The following is a 19,459-nucleotide window of genomic DNA, read 5'->3' on the forward strand; positions in this document are numbered from 1 at the left end:
TCGTTCCGCCCTTCCATCCAAAGAGCTCTCCTTGCATTATCACATGATGTGTGTGAGCCGTCATCCAAGGCTTCTCGGCAATGATTGACGCAGGGAGCAATATGCTCCGGAGTAGGAGACCTAACTGAACAATTGCCAACAAATAAGAATATCTTCAACGCCAAGTCCAGACATGTTGTACACCCCGAGCCGTGAGCCGTGAGCCGTGAGCCGTGAGTGACGTGTTGATGAATAGTCAGGGACTCAGGTCTGTCGGTGAGGTCGAGATTCGAGAATGACGGAGGCCCGAATAGGAAGGCCACCCGGAGAGGGAAAATCCGCTCCTCCGCATCTGCTTAACTGCTTCCCCGCAGTCGATCTTCCCTGCTTGACGCTGTCTTCCGCCCAGTTGACTTGTTTGTGCTGAGCTTGTTACTCCGTCTGACTTGGCTAGCGTCCTTCTAGAGAAGTGAGGCGCAATTCTCGATTTCACGGCATCTATTTTTTACTCCGGCGCACCTTGTTGCCGGAAATGGCCCCTCACCCCCTGGCCAAGACCCCCGCACGCTCGAGGCCGGAGACAGAAGAGGAGGAAGATGATTACATGTCCATGATAATTGAAGAACCACAACAGAAGGAGACTTTCACGCAAAAGAAGCGTCGACAACAACGAGAAGTGAGTATATCAGGGTCAAAGTTGAAGATCCATTGAGATCATACGCTTACCGACCGTTCCTGGTAGGCTGAAGCGCGTGCCAGAGTCCCCTCAAAAGCTGAGCGCGCCGCCGATGAAGCAGCCCGTCGCGATGCGGCTCTCGCGACAAGCGCGCTGAATCCCAACAACAAGGGCTTCCAGATGATGGCCAAATTGGGCTTCAAACCTGGACAAGCGTTAGGCAAGCCTGTGTCGACTCAAGAAATAAATTCGAACGGCCCCGACGCTCGGCTTCGGTCCGAGCCCCTCCACCTGGTGATTAAAGAGGATCGAGGCGGAATTGGGCTGGACAATGATCGGAAGCGAAAGTTCCTCGAAGAAGCGGAGCACTTTGCCAAAAAAGTGAAAGAGGACGAGGGTGATTACCGCGATCGGGTGCGACTCGAGCGGGAGATACGCAGGACGGAGGCGCAGGTACTTGCTGCGCAGAAGGTTGCTGAACGCTTGGATGCAGAGACTGAGACGGGCGAGGGTACGCCCTTTGGCGCACACAATTCACGTAGGCTTGTTGAAGGGAAGGAGCCTTCACCCCAAGCCCAAGATGAGACACCCAGCGAACCTGTGATAAAGGAGATCAAGGCCAAGATCAAGCCGACTTCTCAAATTAATATCCTCTATCGTGGGCTAGTTCGTGAACGCGAGGAGAAAGAACGAGACCTTCAGACGCGCCATATGCTTCAAACATCGCTGCCTTCCTCCTTCTTTCCCCACCCGCGCCTACCAGGTTACAATGATCCGACACAGGATCGAGATGAAGAGGAAGCTGTCGGGGAGCGACGGGACCCGTCAATGGTTCTCGAGCAAGAAGTTGAAGGAGAGGACCCCCAGTTAGATGAATTCAATGCGCTAGGACCGAGCGAGCAGCTGTCCCGGCTGATACATTATCTACGCGAACAACACTACTACTGTTTCTGGTGCAAGCATCGATACGAGACGGGCGAGATGGAGGGGTGCCCAGGGCTAAGTGAGGAAGATCATGATTGACCGGACACGAATACTATACATAATACAATATTTGTCATTGACTTGTTCCTGATAAGCATTATAATTATATCATTGAGGTTGTACCCGTCGATTACAAGCTGGTCCGTTATGCCCAGCGTAAATTCCGATAACGATGCTCCAGATAGAAGCCCTAATCGCCAGTATTAGGGCACCTAATCTTATACCACACGAAAATCATATTAGCAACTTGAGGGAAATCTTGTTCCGCGCGAATGTGTAAATGAAGGAATAAGACCAAGTGGAGGTATATAAAGACGAGGAATGAGGAGGTGGGGGTGGAGAGCAAGAGAAAGGGCCTTAAGGATCGCCCGCCCTCTCTCCAAGCCCTTTGCGGTGTGAGAAGCTGTATCCTAGAAGCCTTTCAATTATGGCTGAGGAGAGGGCAGCGACTTCATCAAGTGCGCCAACGAACGGTTAGGGCATTTCTGCAGAGCCTGATAACATCCTCCGCATATGCGCAGACAGCAGAAAACACACCGATGTCGCATTTCGTGGTCGAACTTTTGGCAAGTCATACATGGCAGCGCATACCAGGTATTATTGGCAGGGGGCATGGACCGATGGTCCTGATAACAAGCATAATGCAGTTTGTTCAACGGCGCAGCCACCGGCTCGTAGTCGGGAGGCGTCCACGGGCCTCTATCCTCTTCGCTTGAGACGGAGTCCACAGGAGCCTCCGTTTCAGGTTCGGGTTCAGGGACGAAATCATCTAGAGAATCTATCCCGCCGGGGCGATTGGGTTCCGGTTCCAGATCTTCTTCGCTGGACGGGGGGGTCGGTTGCGGCGGAGCAGGCGGCCGGTAAGCCCGAAACACTGGAGGTTCGGGGAGGGGACCGTCTGGCGGGCTGTAAGGAGGGCGCTGGCTGTGACCGTTGATCAAAGACCCCAGGGCAGCAGAGGATTGCACAGTGGGGGGTGGGAGTTCGTCGGGCTCTTGCGATCGGAACGGCGGAGGTGCCGGAATGGATTCGGATCGTGGGGGGCTCACAGCAGGAGCTGCCGAAGGCTGGACGGGTACGGATTCTTTAGTGGGTAAAGAATCGGAAGACTTCTGCTTGAAGCCTTTTTTGGCAAAGGACGGCACCCGCAGGCCGCGAGATCGGTTCTCTTTATCTAGGATGGCCATCTTGCCTCGTCGGTGCACTGTGTCTGCGGTAGACCGAGGGCAATTGACTGGATTGGGGAGGCAGAGCAGTTGGCCGGGGACGAAGGGAAGGTATCTGAAGGGGTTTTTCTCTTTCGAGAGAAGAAAACAAAAGAGAAAAAAGTGTATATAATGAGCTTGAGCTAATCAAGAACATATGAAGATCGGAGAATAATGCAAGAGAAGAATACAAGAGGAGGGAGGGAGAGGAGGGGGGCTGAGAAATAGAGGAGGGAACTTTTTTTAGAGCAAATCTCTATGGGACAGACAGGTCCGACATTAGGATAATCACATATCGAACAGACTACTAAATGGGTAAGGTTTTATCTCTTCCTGTCTGTTTCCTCTGTGATTGACCAATGTGAAGAAGACCAGGGAAAGTGGATTGCGCCGCCAAACTCCAGTAAACCTGAATCCGGATTTCGATCCAGGAACGCGCAAGTTCGGAAGTTAACTTTCTAACAGGGAAAGCAATAAGGGTAAAAGAAAAAAAAAATTGAAATTGAAAGGGGGGAAAGCGCTGAACCACGGATCCACTGACAAGCTGCGCAGCGCCGCAGATAGTCGGCAGGCCGAATCCAAGGCAGAGAGACTCAAGCACGTTCGATCGTGACGAACCAGAAAGACAAGAAAAGGAGAGAGATGACAGCCAGTATCGCGTCAGTCCGTCGCAAGGATTTGTGAACGATAGCGTCATTTTCGATCCTTTGGGGTCATTCCAGCCATCAACCGGAATTCCGCGCCCTTTGCCGGTCTTATCGGATGGGTAGTCAGAGAGAGACGGATCAGTAACAGCTTTGAAGTCAATTTGACAGTCCGATTCTGATCCCAAACACCTGAGACAAATTGCAGGTCGATCTGCCATTGCCACCCTGTCTACGCACTCCAATTCACCCAATCTCTATTAATCCCTAGTCTTCCTAACAGTACCACCGAGTATTATCGAGTGATTGAAAGATTCAATAAGATCCGTGCTCAGAAGCGATAGCACTAGGACGAATGAGAGTGCAAGCTGAGGAATGATGGACCCTGGTCTGGCGCCGGGCAGAAGAACGCAACAGTCTTGAGTCTCTTGACATAATGTCAATCTCTCATACACATACTACGTACACACATATACACGCAGTCTCTCTCTTTCTTGCTCATTAAAAGGAAGAATGAATAGATGTATTCCTCCCCTATGCTGTATGGAGGAAAAACAGGGGGTGGGGGAAGGGTAAAAAGCAGAAAATACAGCCGATCTGTCTCTTCCAACACCCTCCCTCCGACGCGAGTCAGAAATTTTAATTCGAGCACGTGGGAATCTTACTGTATTCCCCGAATGGCTCAACTTCAGTAGGTAGAACCTAAGGTACTTATAGGGTCGGTAGTACAAAGTGGAGATGAGTACTGAGCTGGTACTGAATGTCCGAATACCTTCTGAATAATTCTCCGGTGGAGCCTCCGTTGCATGAGCTGAAACAGCTTCAAGATCCCGAGACTATTACAGGATCGCGCTCCACTCTGACCTCGCACATCATTCAGCCAGGATTGTCATATAATGACATGCACTTTGCATCAGTTGCGGGGATCCTAAGTATTCCGAATTGGATTTTTCTCCGACCTCCATTCAGTTGAATGCTCGCGACACCACTTGCGGCCATCCTCATTCCCAGGAGAGACCGCCCAGACATTCGTGAAATCTCGGAAGAGGTATCGAGCGTTGCTAATTGGAGAAAGATAGGAAAAGAGCCAGGTTGAAGACGGGTGCCAAATCTATGCAACGGTATGTATATAAAGACAAAAGAAACAGGGACCAGCAACAAAATAACATATCCGGTCCAATTATGCACATACCCAGAGGCAGTGATATATCAAGTGCAGCAATAGCAAAACATAGAGAGTGTCCCAGAATCGACTTGCGCTTATAGGAAGCTGGTCGCATTGTGCACCTTGTACATCATCTCCAACACGGAAATGAGCGCAAATCCGGGGCAATGTCGAGAGCCAGCTGAATAAACAGAAGAGCATCCCAAGGCGAGACTTAAGAGCTAAGAAGTGGTCTCTGTATTTCTTGTAGCGCCTGTCAACTCAACCGACCGAGGTTTTAGCTCTTTCGGGGTCAACTCTTCGTTGCAATGCACATCCAAAGCAGACGCCGGCTCGGCCACTAGTTCATCATTGGCGGCAGCTGACTGGGGTTCAGATGCCGCCCTCGACGCATCGGGCTTCGGTGGTGTATCTTCCACGTGTTCCGTTCCTCCATTGCCTTTATCTTCATCCCCAATCACAGCGGCCAGACTCCGGAAGTTAAACAGCGGCTCGGCGGAGGAGCTTGCACCATCGGCAGACGTATGGAGTCCAGTATGGCCATCATTCATCGATTCCACGAGAGATGAAAACGATGAAGATGCGCTAGATACATGGCGTAAGTGCGATGGTCGCGCGAGCGACGAGGATGGCAACGGTAGGGCGTGGTCGACCGGCGTCGTAGGGACAGCTGGCGAAGGCTGCGCGCCTTCAAGGCTAGAATCAACATCGGTAGGAATACTACCTAGCTGTCCTAAAGGTGACGCACGGTCTACCTCCTTACCCTTGCCGGTGGAGGGAACTTCTTCACCAGTGACCGAGGAAGAGGTGCTAATGACTCTACCGAGTGTGAAATCGCCAGGTATATCCAGGGCTGAATTGCTGGCATTGTTACTGGACAGGCCTGTCTTGCGCGCAACTTTCTCCGCCTTCTTGGCTTCTTTCTCTTTTCGCTTGGCTTCCTTTTTCGCTTCCTTCTCCTCCCTCTTGCGCCGCTCCTCTTCACTGGCCAAACTCAGCCGAATGGCTTCCATCATCATCATTTCCTCCAAGTCATCGATACGATTCCTTCTTGATCGGCTGCGTGGTGGGGCCAGGTTATTCGAACCCTCTTCTGCGGGATAACTTTCTTGACCCACGGCACGACGGTCTGTCAGAAATGCAAGGGCCTGGAGCGCAGGGGAGCCGGTTCGCGAGGATGCGCTCTGATGATCCGGTCCTCCATTCCGTCGCATGACGCTCCTTCTTCCAAGGCCAAAATTTCGAGAGTCGCTACCAGAGCCGTTGTTGTGCATGAGATATGCTGCAGTGTGGAGCGCAGTTGCTGCTGCAGATCGTCGCGCGGCATGCGCCCGGGCGTTTGCTAGCTTTTGTGCCCAATCAGGCCGAACCCTATCTGTTGTAATCACCGTTGGGTCATTAGCAGATAATGACGTCGCGCGACGACGACCTGTCGCGGGGGCAGCGCTAGAAGAAAGGGATGAGCTAGAAGATAGCGGGGAGGTGAAATTTGGTCGGGCGCCAATATCACTTGCGTAAGCCAATCCTCGGCGAAATGGCGGTGGTGAATAGGTGACTCCAAATTCAGGCTGAACGCAAAACGGACACGCCGCCGGCTCGGATACTAACTGGCCATCCTCAATTTCTGAACGTTCGCCATCAGCCGCCGACTGAACAGTTGGATCTGGCCCTCCATGTTCTGGGGGGTGCGGGTCAGGTCGTTTGATCTGGACAAAGCACTCGGAACAAATCGGCTGGTCGCAACATCTTGTCCGGTTGAGATAAGGCGGATAATACAGGAAGCAAATAGGGCATTCGGCAGCGGCTTTGTACAGATATGCTTCAATTGGCTGTCCATTGACGAATGGATCGTGCGGGAGCTGGATTTCTCGAGACGTTGTGTCGGACTGGATGCCATGCTTAGACGTGGAGAGAGATGCCAGCGTCTTTGCGCGAGACCGAAACATAGGTGAGCTGGAAGTGCCGGAAGCAATAGGTGATGTTGGCGAGGGAAGCGAGTGCGCAGGTGTGGATGACTGAGAGACATCGGAGCCGCACGATTGAGATCTGGAGGTGATAGGAACCATCAAATGTTGGACTGGAGCTGTATCCGACGCCTCCCGGGCATCTTCCCCAGACTTCGGCGGGTTCTTATACTCCAGCTCCGGAGGGATTTCGTCCGGAGGAGGAATTGGCAGGCCTCGTGCTGCTGCCATGAGCTGATGTTCTGTCCATGAGTCTGAAAAGTCGTTTAGACCTCTCCAGAAAGGTGCAAGTCGCCGTTCCATCTGGGCAAGCTGAGTTAGGTTCCATCATGTAGCCAAGTCGAGATCATCGCGGGCTTACCATTAATTGTCGCACCACACCCTTGTTGAAGTCTTCTGTCCCAGTATATACGCCTTGTGTTACCAAGTAGCCACCATCAACATGCTCTTCTTTCATACTACGCTCTCGTTCTTTGATCCGGACTATCCGTTCCTTCTCGAGCCGGCGAGCTTCACGCTCCTGTCTCGTTTCTCGCCGATGCTCGAGAGAGGCCACATCTCGTTCAGGATGTGTGTTAATCCCAAGGATGGACAGATCAGGTCTGCTGCCTCGAGTCGATCTAGAACCCTCCGCGTGTTGGCGGTCGCCATACGGGCCAAGATGATGGCTTCTGCGGCCTGGCGTAGCAAGAGACGATCTACTTTCTTTCGTCTGCGAATTGCCCATTTCGAACAAACAATGAAAGAAGGAGGGCTAGGTGGTTGAATACCAACGGGACAGGAAGTGGAAGGCCGCTTGAAGAGTCCCGACTGAGCAAGCGGAGAGGCGGCGAATTCCTCGGCCGATAATCAACGATGGAAGAGGCTAGAAAATGATTGGAATGATATGCAGAAGCAGGGAACTTGTTCACCCGCAAGACACTGGGCGGCACAAGGATGAGAGCAAACGAAGCATAAGGCAGAGGTTTGTCAGTTGCTCGAGCAAGAATAGAGACAAAACGCGAGGAAATCCGACGTGGCCATGTGAGCGGACAAGGGTGAAGCTGGAAGCGGCGATGAGATCAGAAGTGCGGGCTCGAGCTAACCGCGGGACGATAGGTCATAATCTGGGGCCGAATAAGGGGGATGAGGGAGAGGGAATAGGAAGGAAGTGAGGACTCAAAACAACATGAAAACGATAAGATGAGCTGGTTGATGGTTGTCTAAGTAAGGCCGACTGAGAGAAAGATGGGATACGATGAGAAAGAGGAGAGAAAAGAACTTGGAAACGACCGAGCAATAACTAACTAGTGAATGCAAGTCAGACAGTCAGACAGCAAGGCCGAGGAACGGGACGGAAGGTTTGATCATGCCGGGATACGGTAAGATACAGTTTTCCGTTCCAAAAGGGTAGAGTTAGAACGGTACCTAACGGTGGGCACCTGGTAACGGCGAATCGTAATCGATGACTTCACCCAATTGAGTTCCACAGTGTTCAGACTTCCGCCTGTGAAGTGCGCCGAGCGGAGTACTGTACAGTCTAAATACAACGGCGGTGAGGAACGGGCGCGTTTCCAAGTACAGTGTGGCTAGGTGATCTTGCGCCACACCTCCGTACTGCTGGATTAGCGGACCGGAAAATCCATCATCCAAATTGACCCGTTATCAGTTTCGGCATCCTTTTTTTTTCCCCCTCTTGTTGTAGAATCTGGGCAGCTATTCTGGAAATACCCACTACGTTTTGGCACGGCTATATACTTTGCATATAGAGACATCTATCTGAAATCAATTCTCTACTTTGATCTTCTCAAGGTTCCTATCAACACACTTATAAAGCAAGCCATGCCGATGCGATCTTGATTACTCCGTCCCACTCGCTCAATTCCGACACATTCAACGCAACAAATGACGGACCCAGTGCCCGAGACCAAACGACTTCACATCACCCCTTTCAACGCAGAACTCCTTCCCTCCGTTCTACCACCAGCCGTTCGACCCGTAGCCACGGAGATATCCTTTCATTGTATCCCGACTTTCCCCGAAAACAATTACGGCTACGTGACGCTGCCAGCAATGGAGGCGGAGAGAATCAAAAAGAAGCTCAATGGTTCTATTCTGAAAGGTCGCAAATTCAAGGTTGATACGGCTCGCCCACCAAAAAAGCAAAGCAATGAAGATGAAACGTCCAACAAGGTTGCCTCAAGGCCCCTATCAGACAAGAAGGTCAAGAAGCGAAAGGCAATGGAAGAAACACTCGAAGGGTATGAAATTCCAGTTGACCGCAAAGTGAAGCGAGGCTGGACGGAGTCGGCAGACGCCAAACAGGACAGGCGCAAAGCAGAGAAAAGAAATAAGAAGGGCAAGGAGGGGAAGGAGGGGAAGTCAGCCAAGTCACAGGCAAAGTCTAAGTATACCGAAAAGGAAGAATGCTTGTTTCGCACGAAACTTCCTCCTAACCGGGTGGTGTCATCACCAGACAAAAAGCAGGAGAAACAGTCGAAGAAGAAGAAGTCTACCCAAGAGACTGTTGTTCATGAGTTCTCTAGAACGATCAAACATCCTAGCTTCTTGCGGTCTGGACACGATGAATTAGCGGACACAGTGACATTCGTTGAAGGCACGGGCTGGGTGGACAAAACCGGAAATGTGAAAGAGCCTGTCAGTGATCGGATCAAGACAGACCAGTATAGGCCGGGATGCATTCCAGGGGCCAAAGAGAAGCCACGAGCCGCTAAGGAGGATAGCACCGCAGCCTTCCGAAAGCCAGAAGACAAGCAAACAATTATCGCCGAAGAAGCGGGTTCGACCGATGAATCAGAGGATTGGACTTCATCTAGCGGTGCGACCTCGTCCGAAGAAGACTCTTCGCCCGAAGAGGATTCCGAAGAATCTGAGAGTGACGATTCTGCCTCATCAAGCTCTTTTGACCCACCAGATGACCCGATCGCTGACAAAGGGAGAAACTTGTCGCAGTCATGCCAGGCAGATTCGGGAGGGACTCTGGCAGGGTCACACTCATCAGGGCATCAATCTTTTCCTTTTGTTAATATTGATCGGGCAGCGTCCACTCAGGATGTTCATCCCTTAGAGGCTCTATTTAAGAGACCAGCGCCTGGCACATCTGGCGAGACCTCTACTTTAGAGAAACCGCAGTTCAGCTTCTTCGGGGGGCACGACGACAATGAACCGGAGGAAGAGACGGAAGCCCAATTTGCAGCACCACTTACGCCTTTCACAAAGAGGGACCTCAGAGATCGCGGATCAAGAAGCGCGGCCCCAACACCTGATACGGCATTAGTCGCTCGAACTATCGATTGGAATAAGCAGGAGCAGCCCCGGGCAATGGGTATAGACGATGACGATTACGTTACTACCCCAGTTTCAAAGTTCGTATCTGAGCCCCAAGAGGACTCGGACTTCGTTAAATGGTTCTGGGGAAACCGGGGAGACAATAATCGCGCTTGGAAGAGAAGACGCCGCGAGGCTGCCAAAGAGCAAAGGCAGCGTGAAAACCGGAGCAAGGGCATGAAAGGCAAATCTTAGAATATTTACAATTTTTTACAATTTCAACTGCTTAAGGCACACATTTGTTTGTGTCATAATCACAGAAAGAAAGGCGCACGATGCCACTTTTCCCTTATACAGTACTCGTCGTCTCTGACCAACCCACATCTGCGGTATGAATCGGTGACACCTCACGAATATTGACCTCTCAAGAATAATTTTAAGTTGTCTGGTATTCGCATACAAACTGAATTTTTCTTTAAATCTAAATAGCTCAACCAAAACTTATTAAAACTAATCCACGGAGCCGTGTACCCAAAAAGTTAGGGAACAACACTAGTAACATTATGTGTAAATAATGACATGAAATAGTAATAATATAGGTCATATTCTTATAAAGAGCAGGGATAGTTATAATCTTATTATATATTTTATTGATTGTGCAGCTTTAGTGCATAATTATAACTCTTGGCTTACTTTTATTAGCTTAATATGCTTGCCCGTCTTTTATTGTCAACATCTACTATAACGGAGTAGAAGACCGGGGGTCAGGTAAAAAAGCAACTAGCCCTTCATTGCAAGACTAATCCTTGGGGATCCTGTATTCCCCAGGGTACAACAGTCTGGCTATATACATCATCAAAGGAGGGGGAGCTAGCTACGAATGACGTGAGTAGACGGATTGAAAGCCCGTCGAATCAGTGGAGGCCGGAGGTACTGGGTGCAGCTACCCCGGGTATTGTACAACATTTATATACTAAATTAATAATATTATACCTGTATAGAGTAATCGCAATACACTGTAGAATTTAGCGTTGTTCTATAACTTTTGGTACATGGCTCCGTAGATTTTAAATATAAGTTAACATATACTAAGATCTATCTATTAGGCATTTTAAATTTCCCAAAATCTTTATATTTTCTTGGAATCCTGATTTCTTGGCCTTTTTAGTATAAAAATTGGTTTTTCTTTAATAACTTTTTAAATATAGATCAAAACTTGATTCTTTGTTCTATATAATATAAAATAAAGGTAATTCTATACATGTTTTAAAATTGAAATCCATAGCTTCTATATTTAAAAAGTTATATCAGAAAAAGTAGATTTTCGAATAAAACCTTAATACTAAGATAATAACTTAATAGTAGACTTAAATCTTACTTTTTAGGAGATTTATATATAAAATAGTATCTAAAAAATCTATTCTCTTAGATTTAGACTACTTTATAGAAGAATTCGTTGAGTTATTACTGTTAAAAGTCGGATATAAGGAATTATTCTCGAGAGGTCAAAATTCGTGAAGTGTCACCGACCCATACCCTTTCTGCTAATAAGATACACCGAGGTACAGGCATTGGGTCTGTTCGTCACGTGTTGCCAAGGATCCGGGGAACGATTGGCGGATATGGGAGTGATAGGGAACGACGGCCGATACGAAGCCATGGGACTCGACACAGTTAACTGACGATAGGAGGGGCTAATCACACCATCTATCTCGATAAACTGCAGGATGCAGCGTCACAGCAGAGTCTTCGATCTGCTGCTTATTTGCCTCGTGATTATCGCTTGCGCATCGCTTACAGTGGCTTCTTGTAAGCTTAAGACACGACATGTTTTCCCCTATCGTCCAAAACCGATGCTAATTAACTACATCTGATCATAGCTCCTGCATCATTCTGCAAGTGTACATGCTTCTCCAACAGCACTATCATTCCTCTTGATCCCGAAAAGCCAAACTCCGTTTCCACACTGAGCAGTCTCTTCCATCTTCGAAGTCACGATGCCACAAATATACTGAATAGCCGAGCTAAGAACTACCGGTCTTTGAGCTGCAACGACTGCAATCGGAAGTTCTGCTTGGACTATGACTTGCCTACTTGTAAAGGGGCAAAGGAAGAGGACGTCTTTACCACATGTTTTCGTACGGGTCAGCCTTACGTCTCGTTGCTCGGAAAGATGCGCTAATGCCACTGTCGCCTTGCAGAACGAGATTCCAGAAAAGACCAAGCCATCGTCTTCATCTTTATGATTGCAACGGGCAGCCTCTTGACCTGGGCAATTCTGAAGCCTTGGGTCGAGAAGTGGCTGGAGGTATGTATTGCTGTCTATCCGTGGTTGGCTATGTTGAGTTGAATGGCGCTAAATCACCATAGGCTGCAAGAGAACGACGATCATATATACCTATATCAGGCAATGCAGGTTCCTAAACTGATCTCACCCAAACGATATCTTTTGAATAAGGCTAGGCCGGGAAATTATACCTTTTATGTCGGGTACAACGCAGAAAGCTTTCACATACTCAAAGTGTTCGCGCCATGGAACTCGCTAAACACTGCGATATATGATGTGCTGGTTTCAATGCTCTAGATGTCTTCCAGATTGGGATTTTTCCTATCTAATCATGGATGAATCTCAAGAGATCGATTAGCGCCCCGTGGGCTAAAATGGCCAATGACAGAGCACGCGCTTTGTTTCGTATTGGATAATTTCACTTTATCTTAGCGGAGTAGGTATGTAAGGAAAAAAAGCACCGATATGACTAACTCCAGCACCAAGTACATTTCTTCCTCTTAGTAGCTGCCATCATTACCAGGGTTACTAAGTTTATCACTGGTACTTAACTATTACTAATATCTAACACTATCATAACATGATTTTGTGAGATTTTCAAATTGATTTACGTGCACACTGATTCTGCCTATAAAAGCTACTACGTCCACCTATAGCACTTATATATTGTCCACTGTTGGTCTGGTCAAATTGGGGGTAGTATCAGACAATCACTATTGGCGGAACAAGACTTGCAAGTGCGGGGCCAGAAGTAGAACTAAACTTCTTCAAGGTTATAACTTGGAACCACTCGTCTAGGCCTTTTTCAGCATTAGTGGCATGAATGAGATTCATCTTAACTCATCCACATTTATCATTTTTGCAGTCGCCATAGTGCAGTCTATGGCTTCGCAGGTTGCAATATATCGGGCCCTCCTCCAGGCTGCGGCTTGGTCCTTCAAAATTCAACTGGTCCCCGATCCGTGTGAACTTGGAAGTTCTTTGCCACCTCCTTCCATAAAGTTTGCCGCGCATCGAAATGCTGGTAGGCTGGAATGTCCTACAGGTCAGCATGACCACAGATCTGCACGCGGCACGGAAGTCGGACCATCTGTATATGGACTCTGAGCAATAAGTACAAGGAGCAACTATGTTCCGGATTATTGTGCGCACTGCGATGCTGTCTCTATTCTGGAAAGATCAGGAAACCCCCTTTTGACTTACGGAACATAAGTCGAACATGCCAACTGCGATTGAAGGAAATTATAGTCATAGTCTATTGTGTGTGCTAGATATAGTTTGCTTGCATCGTACAGATGCTGTACCACCTTCCTCTCCTTTGAAAAATCTGCATGAACCTTGCGTTCTGGTTGGGCAGATCAACGTTGCCGGCACCCGGGTAGTAGTTCCATGGGGGTGCAACAGGAGAGTACTGGCACTGTCCGGAATACTTACTTAGTATGTATGCCCGGGGCAGTTGCAGCCCTGTCCGTCAGATCCATACTTAAACACTTGCTTATCAGTTGGGTTCCACTCTTCGGCAACCCTCGCCTCTTCACGTCTCTTCTTATTCCCTCCTTCACTCTCCTTCTTATCCTCTGCTCCTTTCCTTTCACACGCTTTCATCCGGGCCTAAAACCTTTTCACCTTCCATTACACGTGCTCATTTAGCCCTGAAAGTCTGCCTATTCCTTCGATTCTCGTGTTTCCATCTCTATATCCAGTTCGGAATCGAATTTGGAGGCCCATAGAATCAGTACAAACTCACATTCTTAGAGGCTTGCACTCATTTTTACCTTCAGATTAACTCAGAGAAGAAGGTAGAGAAACGCATCGAAGACACCGACTTCTCAAACATCAGCCTGCAAGAACAACCTTTCATTTGGGGATTTGTTGCCTCGCGGAGGGCCTGCCGTAAGAGTCTTGGTTGATTCATCAGAAGATGGTATTAACACAGCAGAGAAGAACCGCCTCCGACGATAAGTTTCCCACTACTCAGCTTTTTCTCTTAGGTATGATCACCTCATATAAATACACGCGGCTTAACTAACATGGTTCGTGACTAGCAATATGTCGTATCGCAGAGCCCATCGCCCTCACATCCATCTTCCCGTACTCATGGGTCATGGTCAGGGACTTCAACGTGGCCGATGACAACAATGCGTCTTTCTATGCCGGTATCCTTGTCTCTACCTTCTCGCTTGCTGAGGCTCTCACAGGGATGTTCTGGGGAAGTCTTTCAGACCGAGTCGGCCGCAAGCCTGTCCTCATCTCCGGTTGCTTCGGCACCATGGCATCCCTTCTCATGGTCGGATTTGCGACCAACTTCTGGGTTGCCTTGTTCGGCCGAGCTTTGGGTGGTGTACTCAACGGGAATATTGGTGTCATCCAGACAATGGTCGGCGAGTTGGTCAAAAACCCTGAACACGAACGTACGTATATGTATACTAGTGTGTCACCCTTCAGTGTGGTACTTGCTGCTAATGCTTCGCTTCCATATAGCCCGAGCATATGCCATCATGCCGTTCTTCTGGTCGATTGGAACTATTATTGGCCCAGGTAAGTGCGAGCCTGTTTGATCCGTTCTTGAGAAAACTCTCAAACTCATCATCTTTCGCAGCTATTGGGGGACTTCTTGCAAAGCCCGCAGAAGGTTATCCTACTCTGTTCGCTCCGGACGGGATTTTTGGACGATTCCCATTTCTGCTGCCTAATCTAGTCTGCTCCGCTTTGCTTCTCTGCAGCATCATCTTCAGCTGGCTTCTACTGAAAGAGACGCATCCCGATATGCAGCCCCGCGTTAGAGCAGAGGACACTGTTAGCACATCGGTCATACACCCTTTACTGGCAACTTCAGGAGCAAGTACGACTGCGGGAGCTGATCTACGAGCCGAATCTTATGGAACCTTCAATCAAGTGCACCTTCATGAGGATCAGGATTGGCATGTGCTCTCGAATGGCTCTATGGATATGAGTCCGCAACGGAAGGTCGTCTTTACCTGGCGGGTGACCATGCTTGTTGTCGCCTTGGCAATATTCACCTACCACTCAATGACATACGACCATCTACTTCCTATCTTTTTACAAGATAAGAGGGCCGTTGATGTTAACTCGGTGGCTACTTCGGCTCTTCGATTTCCCGGTGGTGTCGGTCTTTCGACGCAATCCGTTGGCCTGATCATGTCGTGTGACGGACTTATTGCGTTATTGATTCAAAGCCTTGTTTTCCCAACATTGGCTCATTTTCTGGGAGTATGGCGTCTATTCGTCCTTGTCACCATCCTGCATCCTCTCGCTTACTTCATTGTTCCCTTCTTGATCTATGTTCCCGGCACTTATATGCTTGCCGGTATCTTTGTGTGTCTGGTCGTTCGCAACGTTCTTTCGATCATCGACTATCCAGTCCTTCTAATTCTTATTAAGCAAGCTAGCCCTTCGGATTCGGTTCTGGGCAAGATCAACGGGCTTGCAGCATCTGCGGGTGCTCTATCGCGCACCATGGCTCCACCAATCGCTGGACTTTTGTACAGCACCGGTATAAAGTTGGAGTGCACGGCCCTTGCGTGGTGGGGAAGTACCTTGGTCGCCATCATCGGAGCAGTGCAGCTGTGCTTCATTCAGCAAAAGAAGCATAGCTCCGTTCTAGTACAACCTGCTGCGCATTGTCGTTATGTACCTGATGCAACCTCGTGGAAACAAGAAGCTGTCCATATCATCGTGACGGATGCTGATGAAGGCATTGACCAGGACACCTATGGGGATTTCGTACATGGTAGAAGAAACACATGATGAGGTTTGATTCATATCAATTCAATCTATCAGCACCATCTATTTTTGCTGGTCATTGATCTTCGAATTTTGGTATTTGTCAAGCAGCACCATATTCTTATCTTATGAGCAGATGGAAACCCTCGCGAAGCCCGCAATTGAGCGTTCGCACATTATTCAGGTCCTTTCGATCAGTACCCAACTAATGTAGAATATGATTGTGGATGGTCCAATACAATTATATAAAATCAACATTTGTGACTAACACCTTACCCATTTAACTATCACACACATGTATATTAATGTAACGCGAGTGGTTCGAGCACTTTCCTCGGCATCGATCTGCGCCAATCGAAAGGCGGTGAGATTGTATAAATATTTGCCATTTCACACCGCCTAATACTACGGTATGCCTCTGCTGATTCCACTTTAGGACTAGTGTTGTTTATCTCTTATCCTGGCAACAGACGGAAAATCATAATAGACGCCGACCGATCTTGAACATAAACCCCAACATTGCCTTCGTGCACTGCTTCAGGGATTGTTCATTCCCCCTAACTCGTGGGTAACGTAGTGCCTGTTACCGCTACTCAAGTCGAGCATCATATCATATCTCTTTTTCCTACTTGTGACTGACCCCCTTCTTGGCCATGTCCACGCCCCTATCGCCGTTGACGTCCTCGCGCCAGAACTCTCGCGCCATCTCATCAAATCATGACGACGCTATGGAGAAAGAAGATGTAGACACGAGCTCTATAGTGGACTATGGTCAAGTGAACATATCTTCGAGTCCATCAAATCCGGTGGACAACGCCCTGAGACCGCTTCGAACCGATGAATATCACGACCCTGGCTATGAGTCGCCAACTCGCGAGGAGGACAATGCAGATGTAGAGTCCTTGCAGATAGCACCTAGCTCCCCGTTCCAGTTCGAGGGAAGGGACGAAACAGTTGACTTTATGAGATTACGCGCCATGAGCCGCCAACCCTTAGAGTGCATCAACGAGCACTCCGCAACGCCCAGAAAACGCTCCTATGAGCAAGTGCCTGACTATCAAGAGACGGACGAAGAGTCGAAGGAAAGGTACAAGAAGGTGGCCAGTCGCAGAGAAGCTGCGGAGGTTGGCGCGTCCGCCCCCGAGGACGTTGAACCTGTTAGCAACCAGGAGAGCATGGCGGAGATACTAGACCGAGAAATTGTCCATAGCGTGGTCGAGGATAATGACAACGACGAAATAGCTACTGTTCTTCACGATAACGAAGTCTACAACGATGGACTAGACAATAACGAAATTATCGACATGCACGAAACCAACATTTTCATGAATGACGACTCCCAGGACTCTATGGATGAAACTCGACTCAGTACCTTCTCTGCTGTGCCTGATATGACTACGTTTGCGCAACTGCGAAGTGACTCCCCTTACAAATTGAAGCAATCGCTTCCAGGAAACCCAAGCCAGGATGTTAGCTATGCACGCCAGAGCTTGGGAACTGCTACACCTACTACCATGCAAAGGTCACCCAGAAAAACCGCCCTAGTAGAAGCTGGTACGCCGTCGAAATCCATTACACCGAGAAAGAGAGAACTCAAAGACACAGATGCGACTCCCAATCTGCTTGATTTCACAGACCAGCCCGGTTTCTTCTCACGCGCACGCCATAGCATGCAGAATGAGCGATACTCGCCGTCTCGACGATCACCCCTAAGAACTGCTCGAGATGCACTAAGATCACCTGCCAAAGCTTCACTCTTGGATTTCGACATACCTAGCATCCCCACTCCACGATCCATTCCCACGGTCACCCCGCGGGAGGTAGAATCCCTAAAATCTGGCTTTCTTTCCGAGATATCTTCTCTCAAAGCCACCCTCAGTGGCAAGGAGGCAGAGGTTGCCAGTCTCAAGCAGGCAGTTGCAGATGCGGAGCGACGTGTTGGTGAGGCGTTGGAGGAGGTCCGCAATGAGTCGACCCGCAGGGAGACGTTGGAGATCGAACAAGTCAGATGGCAACAGAGGGGGCAGGAGATGGAAGCCGTTTTGTGCAATGTCAAAGCCGAATTTGTCGAAGGCGAACAGGAAAGAGAACGACTGGCAAAGAAGGCCGACGACGCTGAGAAGATTAAAGAACAACTCGAGGGGAGGGTGGTGGAGCTGCAAAGTCAACTTGTTGCTGCTCGCAAACCCGCCTCTCACGACGCCTCCTCAACTACGGAATCTTCTAGTGTGAAATCAGCCGAAGAGACAGCGAAGGAGGTCCAGGATGCCGTTGAGAAAGTTGCACGTGAGCTTCACACCCTGTACAAGAGCAAACATGAAACCAAGGTTGCGGCCTTGAAGAAGAGCTACGAATCTCGCTGGGAGAAGCGAGTGCGTGAAGCTGAAAGCAAGCTAAAGACTGCCATTGAGGAGAACGAGCTTTTGAAGATAGAGCGGGATGCTGTTATCTCGGAAGCTCACCTGGCCGAACCTAGCGTGCATTCCCACGAGAAGGAAGGGCACGAGGCGGAAAAGCGCGTACTGGAGGCGCAAGTCAAGGGTCTACAGCAGGAGGTGGTCACTCTCAAGGGCGAGACCGAACGGTTGCATGCCGAGCTGAAGGTTGAACGAGCAGAGAAGGGTGAACTTGTGGCCGCCGTTGATGAATGGCTGTCGATTCAACCGATCCACGCCCACGCACCGAGTGAATCGAGTCTTTCCCAGTCACCCCAGGGCCAGGTGCACCAGTCACTGGACCCATTACCATCTAGAACCGAGTCAGCACCCGGAAATCTTCAGCAGAGTGTTAGCCAAGGCAGTTCCTCCAGCAGCATCCGTCCTCTCAGTACAGGCGCTGGGTCAGAGCGAGAGAGAAAAATCCCGAAGATCGGAGCGCCGGTCAGTCGACAGACCCGGGGGAACAGCGGCAGTAAATCAGGAATTGCTGTCTTCACCCCCGGGCGCAGTGGTATCATGGGCTCAATAGAGCGTATGGGCCGTGGTGGTGCGTAATATCCACACTTCTGTCAATATCTCACCTCATCGCTTTCCCCCTATTTTCTGCATTTGGTGTTGTTCTCAGACCTGGCGTACTGTGTACATGGTCCCTGATGGGCGGGTACATATCCTTTTCACACTTTTATTCCCGCTTTTCTTCATTTCTTCCTTGTATGTTGAGATATCCTAAGGAGGCGTTTTGCCCTGGAATCAGGGACGTGTGCGGACGATGATCTTCATGTGTTCAAGAATGCATATAATAGTTTAAACCAACAGCTTCTTAATGAACTGATACCAAATCCATTTACTAAAGATAGTATACGATTCGGATATGGGTTACGATCATCTTAGCATTTACCGGCGTGGATTTAGCAACAGTAGGATGGCAGTCTAAGGTCCCTCGTATGTACATGAAACCGTAATTTCCCGCCCGTACAGCTTTTATCGATTTCTTGTGGTCGCAGCCTGTTATGCAGGATAGGACTTCATTACATTCCAGCCCTTTCTTATTTCTCTGACAACATGTCGCCCATACATTGACCGATCGGGTTGCCATCCGCAGCAAG

General features: G+C 49.2%; 7 protein-coding genes across 7 annotated transcripts; 5 read left to right on the forward strand and 2 right to left on the reverse strand.

Moving 5' to 3' along the window:
• The first annotated feature begins 409 nt into the window (after positions 1 to 409).
• BO97DRAFT_378553 (putative G-patch domain protein) lies at positions 410 to 1,695 on the forward strand. The gene is made up of 2 exons (XM_025693118.1): positions 410 to 655; positions 722 to 1,695. The coding sequence occupies exons 1-2, from the start codon at positions 512 to 514 to the stop codon at positions 1,676 to 1,678; spliced, it is 1,101 nt and encodes a 366-aa protein (XP_025546612.1). The 5' UTR covers positions 410 to 511; the 3' UTR covers positions 1,679 to 1,695.
• A 19-nt stretch (positions 1,696 to 1,714) lies between these two features.
• BO97DRAFT_409028 (uncharacterized protein) lies at positions 1,715 to 3,004 on the reverse strand. Its single transcript, XM_025695979.1, has one exon. The coding sequence runs from the start codon at positions 2,824 to 2,826 to the stop codon at positions 2,065 to 2,067; it is 762 nt and encodes a 253-aa protein (XP_025546613.1). The 5' UTR covers positions 2,827 to 3,004; the 3' UTR covers positions 1,715 to 2,064.
• A 1,663-nt stretch (positions 3,005 to 4,667) lies between these two features.
• sip5 (Sip5p) lies at positions 4,668 to 7,630 on the reverse strand. Its single transcript, XM_025690857.1, has 2 exons — positions 6,979 to 7,630; positions 4,668 to 6,920 (listed from the first exon to the last, which is right to left on the reverse strand). The coding sequence occupies exons 1-2, from the start codon at positions 7,342 to 7,344 to the stop codon at positions 4,875 to 4,877; spliced, it is 2,412 nt and encodes an 803-aa protein (XP_025546614.1). The 5' UTR covers positions 7,345 to 7,630; the 3' UTR covers positions 4,668 to 4,874.
• Positions 7,631 to 8,307: 677 nt separating this feature from the next.
• On the forward strand, positions 8,308 to 10,139 carry BO97DRAFT_473681 (uncharacterized protein; the record flags this gene model as incomplete). Its single annotated transcript, XM_025700260.1, has 1 exon — positions 8,308 to 10,139. The coding sequence occupies exon 1, from the start codon at positions 8,502 to 8,504 to the stop codon at positions 10,137 to 10,139; it is 1,638 nt and encodes a 545-aa protein (XP_025546615.1). The 5' UTR covers positions 8,308 to 8,501.
• A 1,624-nt stretch (positions 10,140 to 11,763) lies between these two features.
• On the forward strand, positions 11,764 to 12,308 carry BO97DRAFT_356398 (uncharacterized protein; the record flags this gene model as incomplete). Its single annotated transcript, XM_025692170.1, has 3 exons — positions 11,764 to 12,022; positions 12,086 to 12,192; positions 12,255 to 12,308. Coding segments are annotated over 3 exons (420 nt in total), but the record flags the coding sequence as incomplete, so codon positions are not given.
• Positions 12,309 to 13,703: 1,395 nt separating this feature from the next.
• On the forward strand, positions 13,704 to 15,990 carry BO97DRAFT_378568 (MFS transporter). The gene is made up of 4 exons (XM_025693119.1): positions 13,704 to 14,162; positions 14,217 to 14,582; positions 14,653 to 14,709; positions 14,771 to 15,990. The coding sequence occupies exons 1-4, from the start codon at positions 14,093 to 14,095 to the stop codon at positions 15,937 to 15,939; spliced, it is 1,662 nt and encodes a 553-aa protein (XP_025546617.1). The 5' UTR covers positions 13,704 to 14,092; the 3' UTR covers positions 15,940 to 15,990.
• Positions 15,991 to 16,432: 442 nt separating this feature from the next.
• On the forward strand, positions 16,433 to 19,126 carry BO97DRAFT_409033 (uncharacterized protein). The gene has a single exon (XM_025695980.1). The coding sequence runs from the start codon at positions 16,569 to 16,571 to the stop codon at positions 18,906 to 18,908; it is 2,340 nt and encodes a 779-aa protein (XP_025546618.1). The 5' UTR covers positions 16,433 to 16,568; the 3' UTR covers positions 18,909 to 19,126.
• The last annotated feature ends 333 nt before the right edge of the window (positions 19,127 to 19,459 follow it).

The sequence above is a fragment of the Aspergillus homomorphus genome (genome assembly GCF_003184865.1).
Source record: "Aspergillus homomorphus CBS 101889 unplaced genomic scaffold BO97scaffold_66, whole genome shotgun sequence".
Lineage (NCBI taxonomy): Eukaryota > Fungi > Ascomycota > Eurotiomycetes > Eurotiales > Aspergillaceae > Aspergillus > Aspergillus homomorphus.